Source organism: Natrix helvetica (genome assembly GCF_964273705.1).
Source record: "Natrix helvetica genome assembly, chromosome: 1".
Taxonomy (NCBI): domain Eukaryota; kingdom Metazoa; phylum Chordata; class Lepidosauria; order Squamata; family Natricidae; genus Natrix; species Natrix helvetica.
In genome coordinates, this window is record NC_138548.1 from 233,514,458 (window position 1) to 233,537,018 (window position 22,561).

Below are 22,561 nucleotides of genomic sequence, written 5' to 3' on the forward strand. Positions count from 1 at the left end.
ATTAGTGGTCCGCGGGATTTAAAATTATGAATGTAGTCATCCCTGAGGTCCAAAAGGTTGGGGACCCCTGATCTGAAGGGTACCAGGCTGGAGAAATTAGCTTAATTTATTGTGGGAACCCAGCCACGTACGATTCAATGTATTGTGAGTTCTTTCACATAGGGTTACTTTGGTGAATTTTGGTTTATTATAATATAATATAATCTGGAAAGTATGATGGGTACCTACTCTTTGTGTCCTTAATGGCCATCCTTCATCCCATGCATATTTTGAAATCAAAATGGGGATAATGGTGAGTATATGTTTGTTCTTTGTAAAAAAAATACTTTTCTTGCCAGGCGTATTCATCTTAGAAAGACTTGCACTGAGGTGGAATGATTGTAGAGAAAGGTCCAGGATCACCACATACAGACCGATCCATTTTTATAAGAAAAAAGAGTCTCAAATATGCAGTCTTGAAAGTTTTGCAAAAGGACCTTTATTTGTGAGAAGTGGCAGAAGGAGCCTAAGCAAAGCAAAAGAGCAAGTGGGCAGAAACAGGCAAGCAAGGTGCACTGAAGAGAGACAATCATCTTAAGGTCAGAATGCCACATTCGACCCAAGCAGCAAACAGGGAAGTTGGAAACAGCAAAGAGCTCTGGGGAATTTCATGGCCAGAGTCACTGAAGAAAATGCTGCAGGGCTGAAAAAGGCCTGTGACTCAGAGTTGAAAGCACATCCTAGGACAGTGATGGTCAGCCTATGACTTGGGTGGCAGAGGTGAAATGCCAACAACTTTTACTCAACAACTGTTTTCAAAAGCATATTCCATTCTCATATGAGATTTTTGGAAGCTGGAAGGCTGCTGGAGAATGGGGTGTGTGTCTTGGACAGGCTGCAGAGGGCTCTCAACAGAAAGAGAACACTGCATGAAGGTATGTTTGAGTGACAGAAGTGCTGGGCAGAGAAACACCTGCGCTCCATCCGAGCGGAACACATCACCGGCGTCGACAACCATCAGGCGGAGGTGATTCTCCTGGACTTCTGCCAAGACCCGGCCAGGGAGCGTGAGCACAGTTGGCACCGCCTAGATGTAAGAAGGGCCTTATGGATCTACCTAAGGCGGATGGCGGAGTTCCGTAGGTCTGAGGCTCTGTTTGTATTGTTCCAACCCTCGTCGCTAGGGTTTCCCCATCCACCAGCAGCCAGTGGATCCGTCTGGCCATTGCCCTTGCCTACGTGGTGCAAAACCTGCCGGTTCTGGCCGGCATCACAGCCCATTCCACTAGGAGCGGGGCCACCTCAGCGGCCTGGGCCTCTCAGGTCCCTATAGAAGACATCTGCAGGGCAGCGACATGGGCCTCCCCATCGTCCTTCATCCGGCACTACAGGCTGGATGCCTTCACATCTTCTGATGCAGCATTCGGCCGCAGGGTCCTGCAACAGGTCCTGTCGGATCAGTGAGGGCCCACCCTATGGGACGGAACTTGGGTATGTCCCATCACTGGACCATCCTGCAAACCCACTCTGGAAAATGACAGTTGGTCTTACCTGAACTGTTATTTTAAGAGGTGTTTGCAGGATGAGCCAGTTCACACCCTAGGTTAGATAGACAGTATTGGGGGTGGAGGTGTCTCCTTTGTGATTTGTTTTCAGGATCTCGGGAGCACATACTGCATTGATACTGGAGTCAGAGGAGAGGAGCTCAGAGGCGTGGCTTCAGATTCAACCCAGTCTCGAGGCCAATTGGCTGTGGCAGTACCCTCACTGGCCCATCCTGCAAACACCTCTTAAAATAACAGTTCAGGCAAGACTAACTGTCATTTCATTAAAAAAAAAGTTTATTGCAAATTTCATTATTTGGTAGCACTTCCAGAATCCACTAATTTACAGTACAGAATAAATCAGCATCCTGCTTCAACCATGTTTGATCCTGATTTTGAATATCTTGTTCAGATGCATGCATTCTGATCACACTAATATAGTATGTACATAGTAACTTCAGATACGGTCAGTTACATATATTGCATTATTTAGTATTGGAAATATTTGTAACAACATTACAGTAGAACTTCGTTAACTTGCAGACACAACTAATTTTTCCAACTACATGTCAAGTACACAATATGCTTTTTCTCATAGAAGTTGTCCTAGTTTAGTGATTGAAACTGGTTGTGGTGAAATGATCACTAAGCAACAGTCGCTAAGGGGATCAAGTGACTGAAAGGGAGAGAGACACAGTGGTGCCTTCTCATTCAGATAAAGTTCGCGTATACAGGTCTGTATCTGACCTCCCCCCCCCCCCAAGCATACACACCTTTCCATGACACTTAGCTATTTTTTCCACCCCTTCCCTCCTATAAAAGTGTTAACTGCAAATTCACAAGCTCAGCTTTGTAACCCTAATTGATTATAACCCTCCTGGTATCTGAGGTTGCATGAAACTGACCAGTTCTTACACACTTTCACACTGAAGGTTTTGTTGGGGTTAATGTTTGCCTTGGCTGGAAAATGATTTTTTATTACTGTTTTATTTGCAAACAGTCACTGTTGCTACGCAATATGAGGCATGTGCCTGTATTATGGTAATTTTATATTAGAATTAAAACCAGTAATTTAGGTAGGTTAGACCAGAAATAAGTATGGAATCAGCATTTGCCAGTGACTGGCCTTATATTCCAAGCATTTTATTACATTGCTATGCCTACCTTACATTTTCTGCTTTACTAGGAATGTAACAAGTATATGATATGCTTGTTAAACCAATAACTAATTTCATTGGCGCATGCCTCATATTTTATTCCTTTTTTGCCACCCAAAAAATCCAGAAAATCTAGTTATTCCCTTCTCTCAATCTTCTCTGCAGTTTATCGAGGCTCTACTGTACATGATAAAGTGCTGAAAGTAAACAAACGATCCCAAATTACAACATGGTCTTCAGAATTTTCCACCAGGATGGATTGCTTAAGATACAGAGACACCATGTTCCTGTGCCTAGGGCATCTTGATGACAAAAGTAAAGGATTTTACTGGAACATAGTGCAAGTAAATAGCTCTTAAGATCATGGTTTTATTGTTTTATAAGAATATTTAAAATCAGAATGTTTTATATATGATTCACTAAAAATTTGCCAGCATTCATACATTTATGTCTTAAGTACATTGTGATGGTACAGATTAGGTTGCATTTGCTTTTTGGTAGGGGATTCTGGAACCCTATGAGGAATCACAATGACCTTCGTTTGTATAGTCTTAGCAGAACAATTGACATACAGTATCAATGGATTATCAAGAAACATTTTGAATCGGTATTCAAACAACATCTTTTTATTTTCTCATTTCCCCCCTGAATTGTCTAGTGAGAAAAAGACTTATAAAAGTGGTCTAAGAAAGCTCGTGTCACCTTTGATGTGGCTATTTATTAAAAGTCAGTGAACAATAGTCAACATATGGCCACCACCTCTTAGAATTCCCTTTCTTTATACAAAACAATTGAAAATGGGAGATGCACAAATTGCATTTTAAAAATATTAACTTAGCTGTATTTTTCTCTCTGCAGTGGTTGTTACATTGATCCATGCACTATGTAACTGCAATGAATGGAACATTATTTTTTTTTAAAAAAAGACCAGGGTTACCAGATACAGCTGGGATGACCACTAGCCAATAGTTAGGTTTAAGTATCTCTCTGCTGCCCTCCTGTGGTCACTTGGATTTTTAAAACAGATCAGATAACCCTCATAGTTCTCCAAGGCTTCATTTATGCAGTTGGCCCCTTTAAGATCTCAATTATGGCTGCGTTGAGGCATCCTGCCCAGTGGGAATTGCAAGAAAGTAGATGACTGAGGCATCAGATTATATAGTTTCACCTTTCAATGCACTCTACTGTAAGGACAACTGTGGTTATACAAATGGAATGACAAAATGTACAACCTTCATATGAAGGCACTGATGGAACAATCAGAGCTTCTATTTAACTTGTAAATGAGTGTGGAAGTTAACAAAGGTAAGACCAGGTCCCAAAAATGCAGCATGCACGTTCTCAAGCTTGTCCATAGAGGATTAACGCCTACAGACATAGACCTAACTGAAAGGTGATTCATAGTATAACCAGAGGTGGGTTCCTACCGGCTCGGCCAAACTGGTAGTGGTATGCTGGCCTGGATCACAGAACCGACAGCGACGCAGGCTGACCATGCCCCTGAACTGGTTCCCCAGTCGCCGCCATCTTTTTTTGGAATTCAAATTCCCTTTGAACAGCGCATGCGCGCACAGCAGACATCCAGCACGCGCAAAGCGCGCGCACACAAGCAAACCAGCAATAACGCCGGCTAGAACTCACCCCTGAGTATAACCAAAGACAGTGGAATGTTTTCAGAATAAAAATGTCTTTCTCCTGATTCATCAAACTTTCACAGGTAGTCCTCGACTTACAACAATTCATTTATGACAATTCAAAGTTACAACATAACTGAAAAAAGTGAGTTATAACTTTTTCACACTTACGACTGTTGCAGCAGCCCCATAGTCACGCGTTCAAAATTCAGACTATTGGCAGTTGCCTCATATGACGGCTGCAGGGTCCCGGGGTCATGTGATCACCTTTTGCAAACTTCTGACAAGCAGAGTCAATGGGGAAGCCCGGTTCACTTAACAAACATATTGTTCACCTAACAACTGCAGTAATTCACTGAACAACTATGGCAAGAAAGGCCATAAACTGGGCCATAAACTCACCTAACAAATGTCTTGCCTCGCAACAGAAACTTTGGGCTCAGTTGTGGTCATGAGGACTATCTATACTGAAACAATCTTAACACAATTCCATACATGCTTAAAATGTTTTACTGGATTTAAATCACAGCCTCCATTACATCAGAATAGACTCTCAAAGTCTTATTAACTAAGCCTATAGTCTGGTTGTTTCAATCTTTGAACTCCAAAACATCATACAGTATCTTTGTTTCATTTCTTTATAAGGTACCTGTTGCAACACTTCTATAATCGTAAAAATAAGTAAGTGCACTATTATCTATGCCTAAAAGTCTACACACTAGAAATGCATCAAGAAGACTTGGAAAGAGTTTAGGGCATATGCTTTGATTTAAATAACAGTTGATTACAAAATAAAAATAGCTTTTTTTTTTTTAAACTAAGACTGCTAGAATCAGTGATTTGCCTGAATAGCAAAAGGCAAGTACCGTTAAGTCTTTAAAAGTACAATCCTATTCATGCACAATCAGAATTTTATGCCTGATATTGTGATTTTGAACATATCTATTCGAAAAGCAAGTCTCACCAAGACTGCAAAGTTATGCACATTCAGTAGTGTATCTTGAAGAAAACAGTACAACATACTGTATAAATAATCAAGATTATGCAATAATTTTCATCTGCATTTTAAGGTAATACTGTTATGAAAAAGCTAAAATGGAACTGGTAACCTTTAAACGTTTGTGGAGTTTAACCAACTTTTTTTTTTAAAAGCACACAAAAGCTATTCGTTAATTTACTAGTGAGGAGTGACAAAAGTTTAACTTCTTCCCATAGGTTGCTGCATTCCAACTCAAGTCACAGGACAAGGAGAATTGGCTACCTGTTCTCCAAAATTAAAACACAGAGCAGCTATGCTTATTTGATGAAAAGAAACATTTCAAGACTTTCATCAGACTAGTTATTTTGTGGCATATTCCTGTGTTGTTAATTAAGAGAAGGACATTTCTGGGGTCAGATCCTCCTTGGCAACAAAAAACATGGCAAACTTTAGCTTTTATTTGGATAGGCCATATCTGATTTTTCTTTCACCTAACATCTTGCTTCTTCACTATGATCTGGAATTGAGATGTGTTGCCTGCTTCCCATTAAGAAGTACACTTGAATCACAACTTCATGCTCAGTAGGAGTGTGTGCATTGAATTAATCCATGGAACTTCACATGCCAGGTGTTTTCAAATAGTAGATAATATTAACCAGTCTTTATGATTGCTAACATGTTCACCTTTGTTGTGTTGCATTCCCTTTAACGTGTTAGTTTTAAAAGGTAGACTTGAGCTGACGTGGTTTTCTCCAATCTCTAAATAATATGTGTTAAAATTCAAGCTATGCTATCACAGCCCTTTACAGAATCCTCTGTTTTCCCAAAATCAGTTTCTATAAAATCGTCCTGAGGCTCTGAGACATTCTCTTGTATTGGTTGTTTCTTTCTTTGGCATGTTAAATTCTTGCAAGGTCTCACCAATGAAAGGAAAACAGCAGCCAGCAGCATTCCACCAGCACAGGAATAGAATGCAGAACTGTATTTTTTTGTGGTATCCACTAGTACACCTGTAAAGCAGGAAGAAAAGAGCAGGTTATGAAAAACTATACGTACCAGTTTGCCACAATCCTTTGAAACATTTTCTTCAGATTTTTCTTTCCTGAGCATGATTTACAGAACACCAAATCTAATCTTCCAAGTTTAAGAACAAACAGAGGGGCACCTGGGCTTAATTAAGTGAATTACTTAAACAATTATTACATTATTTAAAAAGAAGGGACATGACTTTACCAAACTCTGTTCCTATGATGCATGCTTGGGGTTTGGGCCCATCCTAAATAGCTCAAAATTGTAAACAATTCTAGAAAAGGTATTTAAGGTGCTCTGTGAAGTGCAGCCATTCAACTCACTACTGCAATTATTTCTAAACAGTCTTGAAGATAAAATGATGATGGTTGTTTGTCTTTGGCATAGAGGTCAAATGGTAATTTGCTCTTTAATAATTACTGTTTCACTCAGGTTGTGTATCTGATTCTGTCTTATTTAATTTTCACATTCTTTAAGCTGTGGCTGGACAACTTGTTGTCTCCCAGGTGTTTATGAACTGCACTTTCCACCATCATCCTTTAGTAGTCCTAGAAGGCTACAGGTCTCCTATTCCTCTCTTACCTTCCACATATAAACTTTGTTCTGATTCCTTATTTGCCTGCATATTGCTAAACTCAGAATAAAAATCTATGTGGCTACGGTCAGGCAAGTAGAGATTTCTATGGCTTGTAAAGAGCTGGGTTAAAGTATTAATCTGGCCCTTGGCAAACACTCTTTCACTATTAGCCATCTGTAAAATAGGAACAAGTACCCACTTCATAAGAGTTTGAGGCATAAAACAATATACCAAGTTTGAAGCCCTCTGTAAATGAAAATTTCCATTGCTAATAATATGATTAGTAAGGATGCTACTGTTCAGCTACCTCCCATGCAGATGGATAATGTCTGGAAGCAGACGTAGTGCTTAAATATTGGTTGGGGGAGTAGCAAGTTTGTTTATTATCTAAGTCTTAGATTTGTATACCACTTCATAATGCTTTTACAGCCCTCTCTAAGCAGTTTACAATGTCAGCCTATTGTACCCAACAATCTGGGTCCTCATTTTACTGACCTCAGAAGGATGGAAGGCTGAGTCAGAATCAAACTTCTGGTGGTTGGCAGAATCAGCCTGCAATACTGCATTCCAACCACTGCACCACCACGTCTCTTTACATAATAAATTGAGTGGCTCCTTTAGGGAGGCTGATGAAAATGCAATGCTTATAAATCTATATGGGCTGCTAACGTAAACTCTTGCCTTCTATTATTGACCTAGAGTCTTACCACCTAGGAGTATTTCAACTTCCTTCTGCTTCCCTACATATCCTATGTAAGTTGAATCGAATGTTCCCTGCTCACATAAGAGCACCTTTTCCATTTTGTACTTCTTCAACTGTGGTTTAGTATATATTACCATCACAGTAGGAAGCTGCCTAATATTGAGTCAAGTAATAGGTCCACATAAGGTAGAAGAACCTTGCCAATACTGGCTGGCAATATCTCTTCATATTTTCAGTGAGAGCTTTCTTCAGCCCTACTTAATGACGACACATTGAACCTTGGGATTCAGGGGTGCAATTGTTATGAGCCCCAGCATGGGTAGTAAGTAGAGAGAGAAGTAAGGAGATCTCTGAAATTCTGCTTAACGTTACCTGCAAGGGGTGGTCCAGCCAACCCTGATAAGCTTTGAATAAATACATAGACCCCTGCAGCAGACGCCATCCTCTCAATGCCGACGACATCGTCTTCAGCCAGCATTGGAATGTGTGTGCCCGCTACCGTCCCGAGCATGAACCCAAAGAAAATGCTACACATCATTAGCCCCCAAAAATTGTAGGCGAGAGGGAAGGCAAAAAGGGCAACGTCCAGCAGAATGACACAAATGAGCTCAATGTAAATTTTTCTGATGGGCTTTTTGTTGAGCACCCAACCAGCGCCGATTCGACCAAAGACCTCAGCAATGGCCATGGCGGAGAGGATGTAAGCAGAGCAGTCCTTGCTGATGCCAAGGCTCATGCTGAGAGGAATTATGTATAGGGAAGGAGCAAAGAACCCCAAAGTAGCAAATAGGCCAAAAAGCGCGTAACAAATAAAGCTGCAGTCTTTCAACACAGAGAAGTCTAGGAGTTTTGGTTTGGGCTCCTTGGTAGGAATGCCACTACTGGCTATGAACATCTCTGTGTTTTCCTTTGGTTCTTCACTTTTAAGTTCCAACTTGACATCGCTAGGTATGTTGTGAGGTGAGGTAGTTATTTCTACTCCCGAGTCAATGGAGTCTATTGAGGTGCGTGTCTGTTCATTTTCAAGCATGTACTTTGTCTCTCTTTGCTCTTCCACTGGTGATACTTTCACTACATCTTCTGCTATGATTTTGATGGGTCGCAGCAGCAATCCACACGCAGTAATTCCAAGCTGCAGTAGACCAACAAACAAGAGGCTGGCCCTCCAACCAAAGTATTCCTTTGAAGCGGTGATAGCTGTAGCATAGGAAAAAGTAAAATGTACGTATGAACTTGGAAAAACACGTTTATAACAGTAAGTTAAAATTTTGCCATGGTTTGCACTCATGTAGTTTAGGGACAGGCATAGAATTCTTGGCTAATTCCTTTGGGGTACGTGGGTAGCTTAAGCATGAGAAATGGAAAAGCAAACTACAAAACATATTTTTATGCCAAATGTTTCTTTGCCCAGGTAAGCTTTGGTGGGGCCAAATTGGTGGGCCAAATTGATTAATGATTTAGGAAGGCAGATATCTTCAATAGTAGTTTTACACTCTGAGCATGTTAGCAGAGCTAACGAAAGCTAAGTGGGTAATATATTTTAAGTTCCAGAGATCACAATGTCTGTCTGTCTGTCTCTCTCTATCTATATCTATCTATCTATCTATCTATCTATCTATCTATCTATCTATCTATCTATCTATCTATCTATCATCTATATATCTATATATGCTAGTTTTGTTGTATTCGGGTCTTTTCCCGTGTAAGATTGAGATTGCAGGCTTTCAGCACCAATCTACCAATCATGATACAACCACACAACCAATCATTCCACTTACTGAAACAAAGCCAGGACCCCATCCCCTCCCACCAAGACTTACAGAAAGACGGCAGCTCCGTTCCCATTTTAAGCCCAAGCTTGAAGATGGCAGGTGAGATCCTGCCGAAACGTTGCAAAGACAATCTCAATCTTACACGGGAAAAGACCCGAATACAACAAAACCAGCATACCTACACCCATGAAAATCTACGAAAACAAATATATATATGTGTGTGTGTGTGTGTGTGTGTGTGTGTGTGTGTGTGTGTGTGTACTGATAAATAAATAAAGGGAGACTTTATCAGTACAAATACAACACAAATATAAAAAGGCAACATTAAAAATAAAAATATGGTTTTCTGCCTGCATGGGCTTCTGTGATGAGCCGAAGGACAGAAAGAGGGAGTACTGACCTTCCTCCCATATTTAGGCATACCAGGGGTTGTAACACAAATACATACATATACATACATACATACATACATACTAATATTACAGTTCTCTTACTTTCCCAAATCTATACTCTGTGAAACTAAAAAGAATGTCTTCCTACACCATTATGGAATGAATTATATGTAATAGATATGGGAGCCATAACAGAAGTGGGAGACACTAAGTATGGGCAAAATGAAGGTTCTGGTCTGGAGGAAGACTGAAAGCACATTTCATCTTAGCACGTATAGTAGGCCTGATGAATTCTAGTAGCCTACTAGAATTGCATCAAGCCATCTGGACATGTGCTAAGACCGCAGGGTTTGAATTTCAGATACGATGCGTTAATCCTCCAGATAACCACATAGACAGCCTTTCTACTATTAATACTGCAGTTGGAATTGCAACTCAGCTTTATTTTTAGCTTGGAAATTTTGCAGATTGTATGTCATTTTACTCGGCTTATTGAAAAAATAGTAGGGGAGTTCCGGTTCCGGCGGCAGCGGCGACGGGCAGCTCTTTGCCCGCTCCGGCTCTCCGGTGGGCTTCCCCACTCCTTGGGGGGCACAGGACACCCCTCAGAGGGGTCCTGCCGGAGGGGCGGCATCGCGGGGAGCTCCTGCATCGGCGGCGGCCGGCGGGAGGTCTCTCGCGCGCCCAAGGCACCGGGGAGCTAGATCGGAGGGCGCCTCGCGTTTCTGCGCTTCGCGCCTCGCTAAAGCCGTCGGGAGAATGAAGCAAGTGAAGGAAGCAGCTGCGGTGCGGTGAGGCTGCTTCTCTCTTCATGCCCTATTTTGCACAAAGAACTAGTTAGCTTTCTTTAAATAACTTTCGGAGTATTCTGGAGGCGCGGCTGGAGGGAGGGGGGTTTCCCCCCCCCTTGGATAAGCGGCGAGGAATAATCTTGCTCTCAGCCCCCGGGGAAGGAGGAGGGGGGAGAGCCAACGAATGAAGCCTCACCCAGGTTGGATGATTTTCTTTGCAATTTAATTTCACTATTTACTGAGATTTGAGGACCTTTGGAACTTTTTAAAACTTTGATATGCCTCTGTGCCCAAAACTGGCAGGGCAAGATGGCACACTTCCGTTGTCTTTATGAACTGTGAAACCTGACTCCACCTTTAAAATTCAGGCTTCCGGTCTTTGTCTCCGTGTCTCCCAGAGGAATCTCTTGTGGATTGGTCTTTTTGAACTTTCTAGGGGAAACCTTTCATCTATTGCCAGACTTATTAGAGAGATTCTCTTCTGCCTGGTTCTTCTGCTCCCGGACCTCACCTGGCTACCCTTCTTTTCTAACTGTTTATCTTATATATGGACTGAACTTCTAATGTTATAAAGGATGGCATCCAAAAGACCACCTCCTGGGAAATCTGGCTTTGCCACATCTGCTCCAACATCTGTAACATCCAGTCCAGCCACACAGTCCAAGATAACAGAACTGATGCAACCTAAGACTATAGAGATGGACTTTCAACAAATGCTTCAACAAATTTTACAGGGCCAGGAGGAAATCAAGAAACAGCTAAGGGAAATGAAAGATGAAATTAAAGAAAATCAAGCCCAAATTTATAAGAACTCACAGAGACTGGATCTTGTGGAAGGGGGGGTGGAGGAGGTGAGGGGGGGGGTGGAAGCTGTGCAGAAAGGGAACAAAGATCTTGACATCCAACAGATGAAATTAGAATTTGAGAGAATGTCCTATTATCTTAGATTTCAAAATGTTATAGAAGAAGATGGGGAAAATATAAGGGACATCATGACAAACATTCTGGCTGACTACACACACAAAGAAAAACAACAGATGGGGTGGGATATAGATCTGGTTTATAGAGTGAATTCAGCTTACGCTAGAACACATAATGTACCCAGGGAGGTTCATATTAAATTTCTTAGAAAAAGCACAAGAGATGAAATTCTGGGTGTACAAAGGGGGCAAGCATTGATATATCATGATATGGAGATAACCATTCTGAAGCAGATCCCTAAGAAGATTAGAGAAAAAAGAAAAAATTATTCGCAATTAGCGAATAAATTATACCAGAAAGGGGTGTGGTTTAGATGGTTGATGCCTGAAGGTATGCTGATATTCTGGGAGGAGACAAGAATTAGAATTAATTCACCCATAGAGGCGCAGGCCTTTATGGAAAAAAATAAAACATTCCTAGAGAAACCACCAGATACCACAACGGACACGCAGGACACGGGAGGGGCCAGAGCTCTGCCAGTGGAGGGAGATGGGGCAATAGCAAGAAGACTCAGATCACAAAAATAAACAAGAAAATCATATTATTATAAACTGACCGAAAGTGAAAATGGAATTATATTTGGATTTTATACTGTAATGTTTAATTTGATTGAATTTAATAATAGAACTAATATGCTGACTGTAATCAATTATATACTAATGCATTATATTAAATGTATACTATGGGTATGGAGGGAGGGGGGCCTCACACACTTTGCAACTGCCAAAATTTGTATACCTGTCCATTTACCCTTTTCCCTATAAATCTTGAAAAACCAATAAAATTTTATTATAAAAAAAAAAAAAAAAAAAAAAAAAATATCTTCGAGGGACCTGAAGATTTATTTTATAAAAGCAATAAAATCATAACAACAACCTAAAAAAAAAAAAAAAAAAAAAAAAAAAGAAAAAATAGTAGCAAAGTGAGAACATGCTCTATAGTAGTCCGAGCTCATGTCTAGAATAACGAAGGAGTCAAATCGTGTCCCTAATTACAAATGTAGGCATACACCCCCTTTTACAGGTGTCTTTTCTTTATATTTTCAATGTAATGACCTGGCGATCCCTTTTGTCATCCCATCCTTTATTTTTCTAAATCTCCAACCCCCACTTCTTACTTAGCAGACGGTGTGATTTTTCTTAAGATTGGAAAGAAGTTCTGATTACTTGGAATATAATGAATGGATTGGTCTCTGACTCTTAACGAAAACAGCATGCATTATGAGAACTTGCTATGCTTTTCTAGAAAATATGTTTGAAGTCGAGAATGTAATTAAATTGATGTCTCTTTGCAGGATCTCCAATAACAGTATTTGAGATTATCCCCACAACAATCCTATGATGTATGCTGGGCACAAACAAACTTGGTTGGCTGAAGCCTGGGGAGGGCAAAAGCGGCCTCCCCCGCCGACCCCCAGGCCCTCCAGAAGCCAGAAACGAATCATATCCGAACTTCTGGTTGGCCCGTTGTTCGCCCTCTCCAGGTTTCAGGAAAGCCTCTGGAGCCCGAACCTCCCCCCCAGGTAGGGGGGGTTGCGCGCGCATGCGATGGGTAGAGCGCAATGAATTGTGGGTATGGGCACGCACGCACAATTTTGCCACACCTTTACAAAAAGGTTTGCCATCACTGTTCTAGTCGAATGCTTTTATCCACTAAATCAAAATGGCCCTCAATTATCTATTTACTTCTTTACAATATACAGTCGATGCCTTTGAAGCATGATTTAATGGATTAAGCACAGTTCTGCTCAAATGAAAAATCCATGACGTTTATTATGTCTGGCAGAGCTGTGTGCTCTTTAAGAACTGGAAATGTTGCATTTTTGAAAATGATTTAAGATGGAAATCTTTTCTCCATCATTGATCCCTTTTTCTGCTCTATTACAAAGTAACCCAAAGAGGAACATTAATTTGAAGTTGTACATTCTCTACAACAGGAATCCTCAGCCCCTGGCCATGGACCGGTACCAATCTATGGTCTGTTGGAAACCGGGCCGTGCAAGGAGCAGGCGAACAGGCTAAGCTTAAACTGTATCTGGGTGAGATCCAAGTTGCACACATGAACCCCCCCCCCCTCCGGTCTGTGGAGGATAGTTTTTCTTCCAAAACCAGTCCCTGGAGCCATAAAGGTTGGTGCTTTACAATTAATATATTTGTAAATTGAAAATAAAAGTTTAACGTGGCCCCAAGGAAGCTAGGTTTGGGCAGGACTATTTTTTGATATATCCATACCCCAAAAAGGCGAAGAAGCATACAACATTAAGATGCCCCTATGTCAGAAAAAGCAAGAAACTTGTTTTTTTTTTTTTTACCTGGTGCAAAAGAAAAAACAGCAAAGCATTCTCCTGTAGAAGCCACGGCAGTGACCAATGAGCGCTTTTTGTCAAAGTACTGAGACAGAATGGTAACAGTTGGAAGAAAGGCAAAACAGTATCCTAAACCTGTCAATAAATGCCAAATGTTAAAATAAAGCTGTTATGCTCCTGCAGGATGGAATATACAGTATTTATTTTCCCCAACTGTACTTTTTTTAAAAAAATTATTCACTCAGGACATACTCTTTGTTGCCAATAATTTCTCTTGAAATAGCAATAGCACTTAGACTTATATACTGCTTTACAGTGCTTTACAGCCCTCTTTTAAGTGGTTTACAGAGTTAGCATATTGCCACCAACAATCTGGGTCCTCATTTTATCGACCTTGGAAGGATGGAAGGCTGAGTCAACCTTGAGCCTGGTGAGATTTGAACTGCCAAATTGCAGGCAGCCAGCAAAAGCAGCCTGTAGTGCTGCACTCTAACCAGTGTGCCACCATGGCTCATTCTGACATGTCACTCAGCAGAACTGGGAACTATGCAAATGTTTCTATTTCCGAGATACCTTGGCCTCTTCATACAAGAGCTGCTTCTATTTCTGAAGGTAAACATTTCTTGCAAAATTATGATAGCGCAAAACTTCTTTAAAAGAAACTCACCCGAAACTATGCCAATTGAGATGTACATTTCAACCAGTGTACGTGCAAAGGAAGCAGCAACCATTCCACCACAGACCAGTAGCCCTCCAATCATCACCACCAGGCGATGACCAAAACGATTAGCTGCAATTGTAGAAAGGGGAGCTGCAAAAAGAAAGATTGCTTGTATCTCTTTTTCAGACCAGAATACTGGAACCCAATCTATGTGCTTTGGTTAGCAGGGACCTCCAAATCTCTCCTCCTCTTATAACACCTTGTATCCAACAGCTAGGAACGTGGCAACTTGTAAGTCACTGGTTCAGTGATTCAAACTTACCAGGTACCTGTAATTTACTTCTGGTTATTTTATTTTTACTCTTATTAGAGCAGCCCCGAGTGGTATGTCATGCATACACGTTTACATAATGTATGATAACCAGTCTGGTAGTTAAGAGTTACAGCACCAGGCTAAAAACTGGGCGATTGGGAGTTTTAGTCCTTTCTTAGGCACAAAGCCAGTTGGTGAGCTTGGCTGATCTCTCAACCTTAGGAGGTTAAGAGGCAATGGGAAACTACTTCTGAAAAACCCTACTAAGTAAAGTGTAGGAACAAGTCCAGAAGTTGCCAGTGATTCAAAGACACCAATTATAAATCATCCCCCTTACTATGTATATTTCATTAATAAGTCCATAGTGGCAAATTGGCAGGCGTTCCAAGTTTCAACAGAGAAACCCTATTCCTCAGATCCCATCAGGTGACATGGTTTGATTAATAGATAACCAAAGCATGCCAGCTCTGCAGGATCAAACAGGATGGGCAGATACTATATAGGACGGTCCCTCAAATATGTCTGTAAACTTGAATTAAGCCACCATCTAGAGCAGCTATTAAACATAAAATGCATTAAAAAGTAGACTTTCTCCAAGAGCCTAACTATAAATCAATGTATACAGAATGCAATCCTTAATTGTTCTAGTACCATATTTCTTTCAGAATCATCTTATTGAAAGACGAGCTGGTTTTACGGAGCAATCGCACTTGGGATAAATATATGTAGTCCTTACTGACTGCAGTAGGAACGGGCAAATCTGTCATTAAGTGACACAGTTGTTAACCCAAAACATCATAACCACACCAGATTTACAGCAGACCCACAGTGGTTGTTAAGCGGATCACTATGGGTTGTTAAGCGCAAACATCATCTGACCACGACTTAATGCTGGCTTCCCCATTGACTTTGCTTGGTGGGAAGCCAGCTGTGAAGATTGCAAAAGAGTGATGCTTATAATAAATGCATACTACATGCCCAAGTTGCGATCACTTTGCTGCAGGGAAGGGTACCATGGCTGCAAGTTCAAGGACTGATTGTAATTATCACTGTTGTTCAGAATTGTCCTAAGTTTGAATGATTGCTAAACAAGTTATCCTTAAATGACCACCAATAGTATAACCAAGACTTCTGCTGGGTAGGGCCCCTTTAAACCCATTGAAACCACAGGTCTTAAGTCCATGACGGTGAACCGGTGGCACACGCAGCCATTTCTGAGGGCACGTGAGGCATTGCCCTGTCATCTCCAGTGTGCATGCATGCGCTGTCCAGCTGATTTTCAGCCGTTTTTGCCCTCCCCAGGCTCCAAGAAAGTCGTGCGCGCAGGCACGGGGCAGCAGGGGAGTCACGCATGGGGCGCGATGGGGGGGCATTAAATTATGGGGGTGGGCATGCGAGCGTGCGTGATAGCACGCATGCATGTGCTTTTGGCACCCAAGGCAAAAAAGGTTCACCATCACTGTCTTAAGTCATAGTTATCCATTTATAAGACCAGTATTGTAAGACTTCATCTAACCATTATCTAAGTATACGCTTACCTGTAAACGTAAGTACAAATACACATATTGAGATTATCCACGATATCCTGTAGTTGGTTTCATTAAAACATTCCATTAAGTCAGTAAAGAAGACCCCAAAGGACTTGATAATGCCATATGTTAAGGCCTCTACGAAGAAGAAAGCGAATGCCACAATCCATCCCCATCCTCCATCAGGCACTTTAGTATAAACATTTGGGGCAATGCATGACATTCTGGTTGTTTTGACAGTCATTTTGATCTGGAATAGAAAAGATGATAAGATTGGGGTATCCGCTAAAAACACAAGGCACATAAAATTCACTTGCTAAAACATAAGGAATTAAGTGTGAAATAAATATTAAAAAATATAGTTTCCTCTAGACCAGCAATACCAAACTCAAGGCCCGGGGGGGGGGGTGCTTAGATCTGGCCCACGGAGTCACCCTGGAAATAGTAAAGGACTGGCCTGCATTGCTTCTGCCAGCGAAAACAGAGCTGGGGTGGACCACATGTGGCTTTTCCAAGCTCCGTTTTTGCTGGCAGAGATTGCAGGAGGCCGTCGCAGCCAAAAACACGGGTCAGAGCACTTGGGTCACCACAGGTGCCCCCGACGTGATGAGCTGGCCACGCCGACTCCAGACCCTCCAGGTAAAAAAAAAACCCGATGCGGCCCTCAATGAAATTGAGTTTCACCATCCTGCCCTAGACTATGTAGAATTGAAGTAAGTCTGTTTTATCAATCCTCCATCTCATTATCACAAATTACGCTATGATTTTATAGGTGTAGTTGAATTTCTAAGCTCAAATATATATTTCATCATAAGAACAGACTGATGCCATTCAAGAAAAGGCCATTAAGGATCAGATGAAAATATAGTGGAGAGCAGTTCTGGGGGTAAAAGAGAATCCACGATGATCCCAAAGCTGTAGTGAGAGTAGGGAGAATCCTGTATTTGCAATCTGTTCTTAAGGCTGGATTCTAATTAAATCCAAGCCTATCCTACTACTGCTAGAGATGTTGTCTTCATAGTTGAAAATGCTGAACCATCCATATGATGATTTTAAATGTTGCTTGTTCTCCTTTTTCAAGTCAGTTTTGACTCTTGATGATTGCCTGGGCAAGTCCCTGCAGTTTACTTGGCAAGGTTTCCAAATTGGCTTGCCACTGCTTCTTCTTCCTCAGACTGAGATAGACTCGCCCAAGAAAACCCAACTGCTTTTGAGCTTAAGGCAGAACAAGAATTTCATGGTCTCCCGGTTTTTAGCTCTGTTTTTAGTTCGGTATATTAACCACAGTGGTGGGTTCCTGCCGGATCGCACGCTCCCTTTCGGCACTAAACCCGGAAGTACGGTCTTGCCCCGCCCCTGGCGACGGGACGACGCTTGCCTGCGCTCCACCAGCTCGGCTGGGAACGGAGACGTTTCCTCAGCGGAGCGGAGCGCCTGAAAGGGACGCAGGTTCAGCCAGGCTGCCACCACTCCACTGAAGACATTGCTGAGCAGAGAAACGTCTCCGTTCCCAGCCAAGCTGGTGGAGCGCAGGCAAGCGTCGTCGCGTCGCCAGGGGCGGGGCAAGACCGTACTTCCGGGTTTAGCGCCGAAAGGGAGTGCGCGATCCGGTGCGATCCGGCAGGAACCCACCACTGATTAACCACTATACCAAACTGGCCCCTTTTAAGCACTAAAACAGCCTATACAGATAATTCTTGAGTTACAACTATAATTTAGGTCCACAATTAGGGTTATAAAGCAAGTCTTCGTATGACTGGACCCAAATTTATCTTTTTTAATGGCTGTCATTGAGCAAATGTGGCACTCATTAACGGAACCCATTGTTTACTATGGGCTGGTTTTTTTTGCTGGAAACTGGAAGTAAACTTTCATTTCTGGCAAAAATGGCATAAATCAAGTCATGTGATTGTGGAGCGCTGCAAATGTGGGCTGGCTGCTCAAACTGCAGTCACATGACCTGGGGAGATTAGGGCGGATGTTGCAACTGGATTCTAAGAAAAAAAAAATGGGGGGGGGGGAGTTCCGTCAGAACTTTGCTCATAAGTCAAGATCTACCTGTACAAGGTACAAATGACTGTTTGATGCTGTGTACAAAACTACAAAATACACAGCAGGTTCTGACCAGTTCTGGAGAACCATTAATGGAAATTTTGAGAAGTTCGGAGAACCAGTACATACCACCTCTGACTGGCCCCACCCCCACCTATTCTTTGCCTCCTGAATCCCAGCTGATTGGGAGGAAATGGGGATTTTGCAGTATCCTTGCCTTGGAGGGGAATGGAGCTTTTACAGTATCCTTCCCCTGCCATACCCACCAAGCCATGCCACGCCCGCCAAACCTGTAGTAAAAAAAATGTGAATCCCACCACCGATACACAGGCAGTAATTGCTGATTTTCAAGGTGCTTGATAACTCAATAAGAGCTGCTTATCTAGTGCACTCTAAAACAGAATCAAGCATGCCTGAAAAAGTTCTTTGTGCTGATACTTTGTATAGTCCCAGGTTAATGGCACACCACATAACTTTTGAGTGGTTCTTAGAAATGTGAGTATGTTCAGAGCACTTTCCACACGAGTAAGCTTTGGAAATAATATGCTCAAGTGTTCTGATGTATCGAAGAGAGTTTTCTGCTTCAACTTGGAGACTACAATTCCCTTTTTCTGCTCTACTGATGCCTCAGCTTTGGTAGATTAGAGCAGTACTGGGAGCCAAAGAGTCCTCATGCAATAATAGTTATTTTAATCCCAAGAAATGCAGGAATATATGAGAGTTCTAATTTAGTGGGGCTGAAACAACAGAACATTGGGGAAAGTGGTATTAGAAGATCTTGGGGCTCTAAAAATTAATAGCAATGCTTTCTGAAACAATTGAACTGTTCTAATTCAGTATCTCAATATGATGAAGTCAGAATTTGTATCTCTAAAGTATATTTTCTCAATGGAGTGCAGAGCAATTTTCCACAGGGGGAAAAAGATAGTAGAACTTTGCTTCATGACAAAAGTAATAAAGTCACTGGCTTAAAATTCTTGGACCATCCTTCTTTTATTCCAGCATTCTTGCAGTGCAAAGATTTATAAAAAGCTCTGGGCAGGTATCTTATCCTGCTGCAATTGCCAATCATTCTTTAGCTGCCAGTTCTGTGGGGTTGCTTGGAAACATTTATGCACACAAAGTTCTGCTTTAGTCCCAGTTAACACAGTTTCGAGTTTGACTAAATCTAAATAGGCAATTCTGTATCCTTGATACACAAGATTTTTCTATACATACTATTACAGTAATACTATTATGCCTTAGTACGGGTGTATACTCTTATTGTACTATTCATAAGGAACAAATTTCCTGATGTCACGGACTTAATTACCATATATGTAGTGAAATATAAGTGCTTAAGTGTGCCAAATTGCATGTGAGATACATTTAGGAGAAAGTTAGCAAAATAGTTAGAAAAAATAATTTAAAGTATGTAATGAAGAGTTTTAATGTTTTCAGGAAAACATTTTTTTATCAGGAGTTTTTATGTCAATAAATGTGTTTTGAAATTAATTTATGTTGTCAAATAATTCCTGAAATATAGGATTCAGTGTTGTATAAGAGGAAGGATTTTAAGATTTGGTTTGCAAGAGACAAATTTAAAAAAAACTTTTGTTTTTAAACGTTCATAAAATCATTTATGCTTTAGTCCCAAAGGCACTGCTATGCCATTTTAAAGCTAATATGGGGCTTTTAACATGTTAATTAAAATAGGTGAAAATTATACAGAAAGGGAAGGCAGTAATTATTTTTAGTCAGCCTGCAATGCACAGGTGCTTATGAAGCCATAAGACTGGACAGTTTGTGCCTGATTTGGAGGAATAAGAACAGGAGGTATCTAATATTTCAAGAATCTGTGTAAAAGAACAAAGTAACTTTTGTTACTGTAACACTTAATACAGACCAGGCAGGACTATTATAGTAATAATCTTACCTGGTTTGCATTACATGTTACATGCATGTGATATGTTAAGGGGTGTAACAAATCGTACAGCAAAATCAAATGTTAAAAGAATTGCATCCCCCCCCCGCCCGCCAATTTGGGGCAGGAAGAAAATAGTTAAAGCTTTTGGTAATCTCTAGTCAGAATACAGTAATCCATACATAGCACTGCATATGTGAGATCTTGATCAAATCCTGTCTAAAGTCCAGCATAGGACAGGCTCCAATATTAGTTTCATTTGCTTCTGGAGAATATGTATTGTTAAGTCCTGTCTATGCCATTTCTGCTTCAACATTGTACTTCATTTAAGCCTTCCCGGTCGCTGCTCAGAAAAGCGCAGCTTTAAAACGATGTGGAGTCCAAGGGCTTTGTTTAGCGGAGATGCGACGCCGGCAGAATTCAATAGAGCGAAACAGAATGTTTAGCGGCCACGTTGCGCCATGCGGTTATCCTCAATCCGGTTTAAAGCGCATTGACAGAATGCAAATTCTGCGCTGTTCTTTCGCCTTGCATAAATAACGCCTTATAAAGCTCTCTTTTCCCCCTTTAAAAACAGAAGGGGCAAAAGAGAGACCTATTTTATACGCAAGGTTTTTCTTTTTTCTTTCTTTTAAATGTTTCCTTCCGAATGGAAGAGCAGCCCCTCCGTTGCCCGCTCCCGGTCCACGCGATGTTTAGAGCGTGGGAAGTGAGCAGTCGGCAGGAAGGCCCAGGACTGTATCTTCTTCATCTCCTGTGCAACCTTCAAGGCACAATTACACTTTATTTTTCCAATCGGATCCTCTGCTCTCCCTTTTCTTTCAGAGAGGCGGATGTTCTTTCCGATTAAAACAATAAGTAACCGTTAAATAAATAAAAAAGCGACAGCAAAGACAACCAAACTTGTGCCCAGAAGAAAAGTCACTTACCAGGTCAGTAGATGATGTTGCTGCTGCAACTTGGGGAGAGAAAGGTGTGGAAGTAAAAAGGGTTCCCCCCCAAGCTGCAGAGAAGAGCACCTTTGGTCTATGACCTGGTCAGCAACATGCTGAGGCGGCGGCTGGAACACCCGACCCCTTCGCCCTCGGTAGCGCGAACCAAAGACCCCGCTCCAGAAGGCGCGGGAAGGGGGCTGCAGTCGCTTCAGACTTATACTCCTGATCCCCTTTTGGAAAAGGTGGAGCCTGCCCTGCTCCTAAAATAGACCCCCTTCGTCGGGAAAGAGCGGCCGGGGGTCTGGCTCGTTATCCTATGCTAGGCTCCCGTTGCTGGTGCCAAGGCTGCCCCATGGCCAACCGGCGCCTCCTTCGCTCCCGAGTTTTTTTTTTAATTTTTCCGGAGGATTTCTGCCCTCGGCTCGACTCTTCGCGATCTCTCTCGCCTTCCCACGCGCACACTCCCTCCCCGCTCCCTTTTTTAAAGCAAAGGCTGCCGTCTCTCTTCTGGTTCACACCACATCAAGCTCCGCTTTTTTTATATACCGGCTCAAGCCGGTCTCTACCGGCGGATCTGGCGCGCGCTGTAACTCAGCAGCGCCATGTGCGCGCCGGAACCCGGTTTTGCAATTGCAGCAGTTGGAAGAGCGAGCGAGCGGGCGGGCCGGCTTCCGCGCGCTCTAGAGGGAAGCGCGCGCCGACCGGCCGCAGGAGCCGCGACCTGAACCAGTCAATGTGGGAGAGGTGGCGGCAAACCCAAAGGAAAGGGTGCGGCGGGGGTGGGGTAGATGAGTTTTTATTTGGAGAGCGGACGGACTCTGCCACGTTGGCTTCCCTTCGTAACATCTTCCCCTTTTTGCTCATAAGGCCATAAAACTGATGTAATTCGCCCAAGCCGCAGCCCAGACGCGCGGTTATAGAGACTTTCCCCGTCCCTTTTTTTCTCCCCTTGTTAAGTTCCTCTTTTATAAGAAGCAGCGGCAAAGCAGAGCTCGAAAAACCATTTCCCTCCCCCAGCTACCAATGTATATTCCAAACGGCACTATGTAAACTCCCTCCCCGCCCCACATTTCATAGAGGCTGAGCATCTAAATGCAAAAGGAAGCATCGCTGCGCCGCTTGGAGCCTCTACTTTAGCTCAGCCCCGAAGAGCCCATGTCGGTGGGAGGAAGTCTCTCGCGTGAGACTCCTCGCTTCCCAAGACTGCATCTTTCCTCTCCCCCCCCCCCCCGCTTGCAGCAGGGGAGAGTCTCCTAAGCAAGTTCGACCCGTTCTTTCTCAACAGTTCTCCGTACTGTTAAAGGTACCATCTTTCCCCTCCCCCC

General features: G+C 42.3%; 2 protein-coding genes across 3 annotated transcripts in view; one reads left to right on the forward strand and one right to left on the reverse strand.

Moving 5' to 3' along the window:
* The window catches only part of ARSG (arylsulfatase G), a 127,678-nt gene that overhangs the window by 3,075 nt on the left and 102,042 nt on the right, over nucleotides 1-22,561 (forward strand). The window lies entirely within an intron of this gene.
* Nucleotides 344-21,839, reverse strand: SLC16A6 (solute carrier family 16 member 6). Of its 2 annotated transcripts, XR_014175456.1 has the most exons (7): nucleotides 21,231-21,839; nucleotides 16,356-16,596; nucleotides 14,511-14,654; nucleotides 13,850-13,978; nucleotides 7,975-8,799; nucleotides 1,794-6,303; nucleotides 344-1,504 (listed from the first exon to the last, which is right to left on the reverse strand). XR_014175456.1 is itself a non-coding variant. In XM_081953784.1 (6 exons), exons 2-6 carry the CDS (start codon nucleotides 16,588-16,590, stop codon nucleotides 6,074-6,076), a joined length of 1,563 nt encoding a protein of 520 aa, XP_081809910.1. In that variant the 5' UTR covers nucleotides 16,591-16,596; nucleotides 21,231-21,839; the 3' UTR covers nucleotides 344-6,073. The 2 variants fall into 2 exon arrangements, 1 of the variants encoding a protein (XP_081809910.1); XM_081953784.1 differs by having other exon boundaries at nucleotides 344-6,303.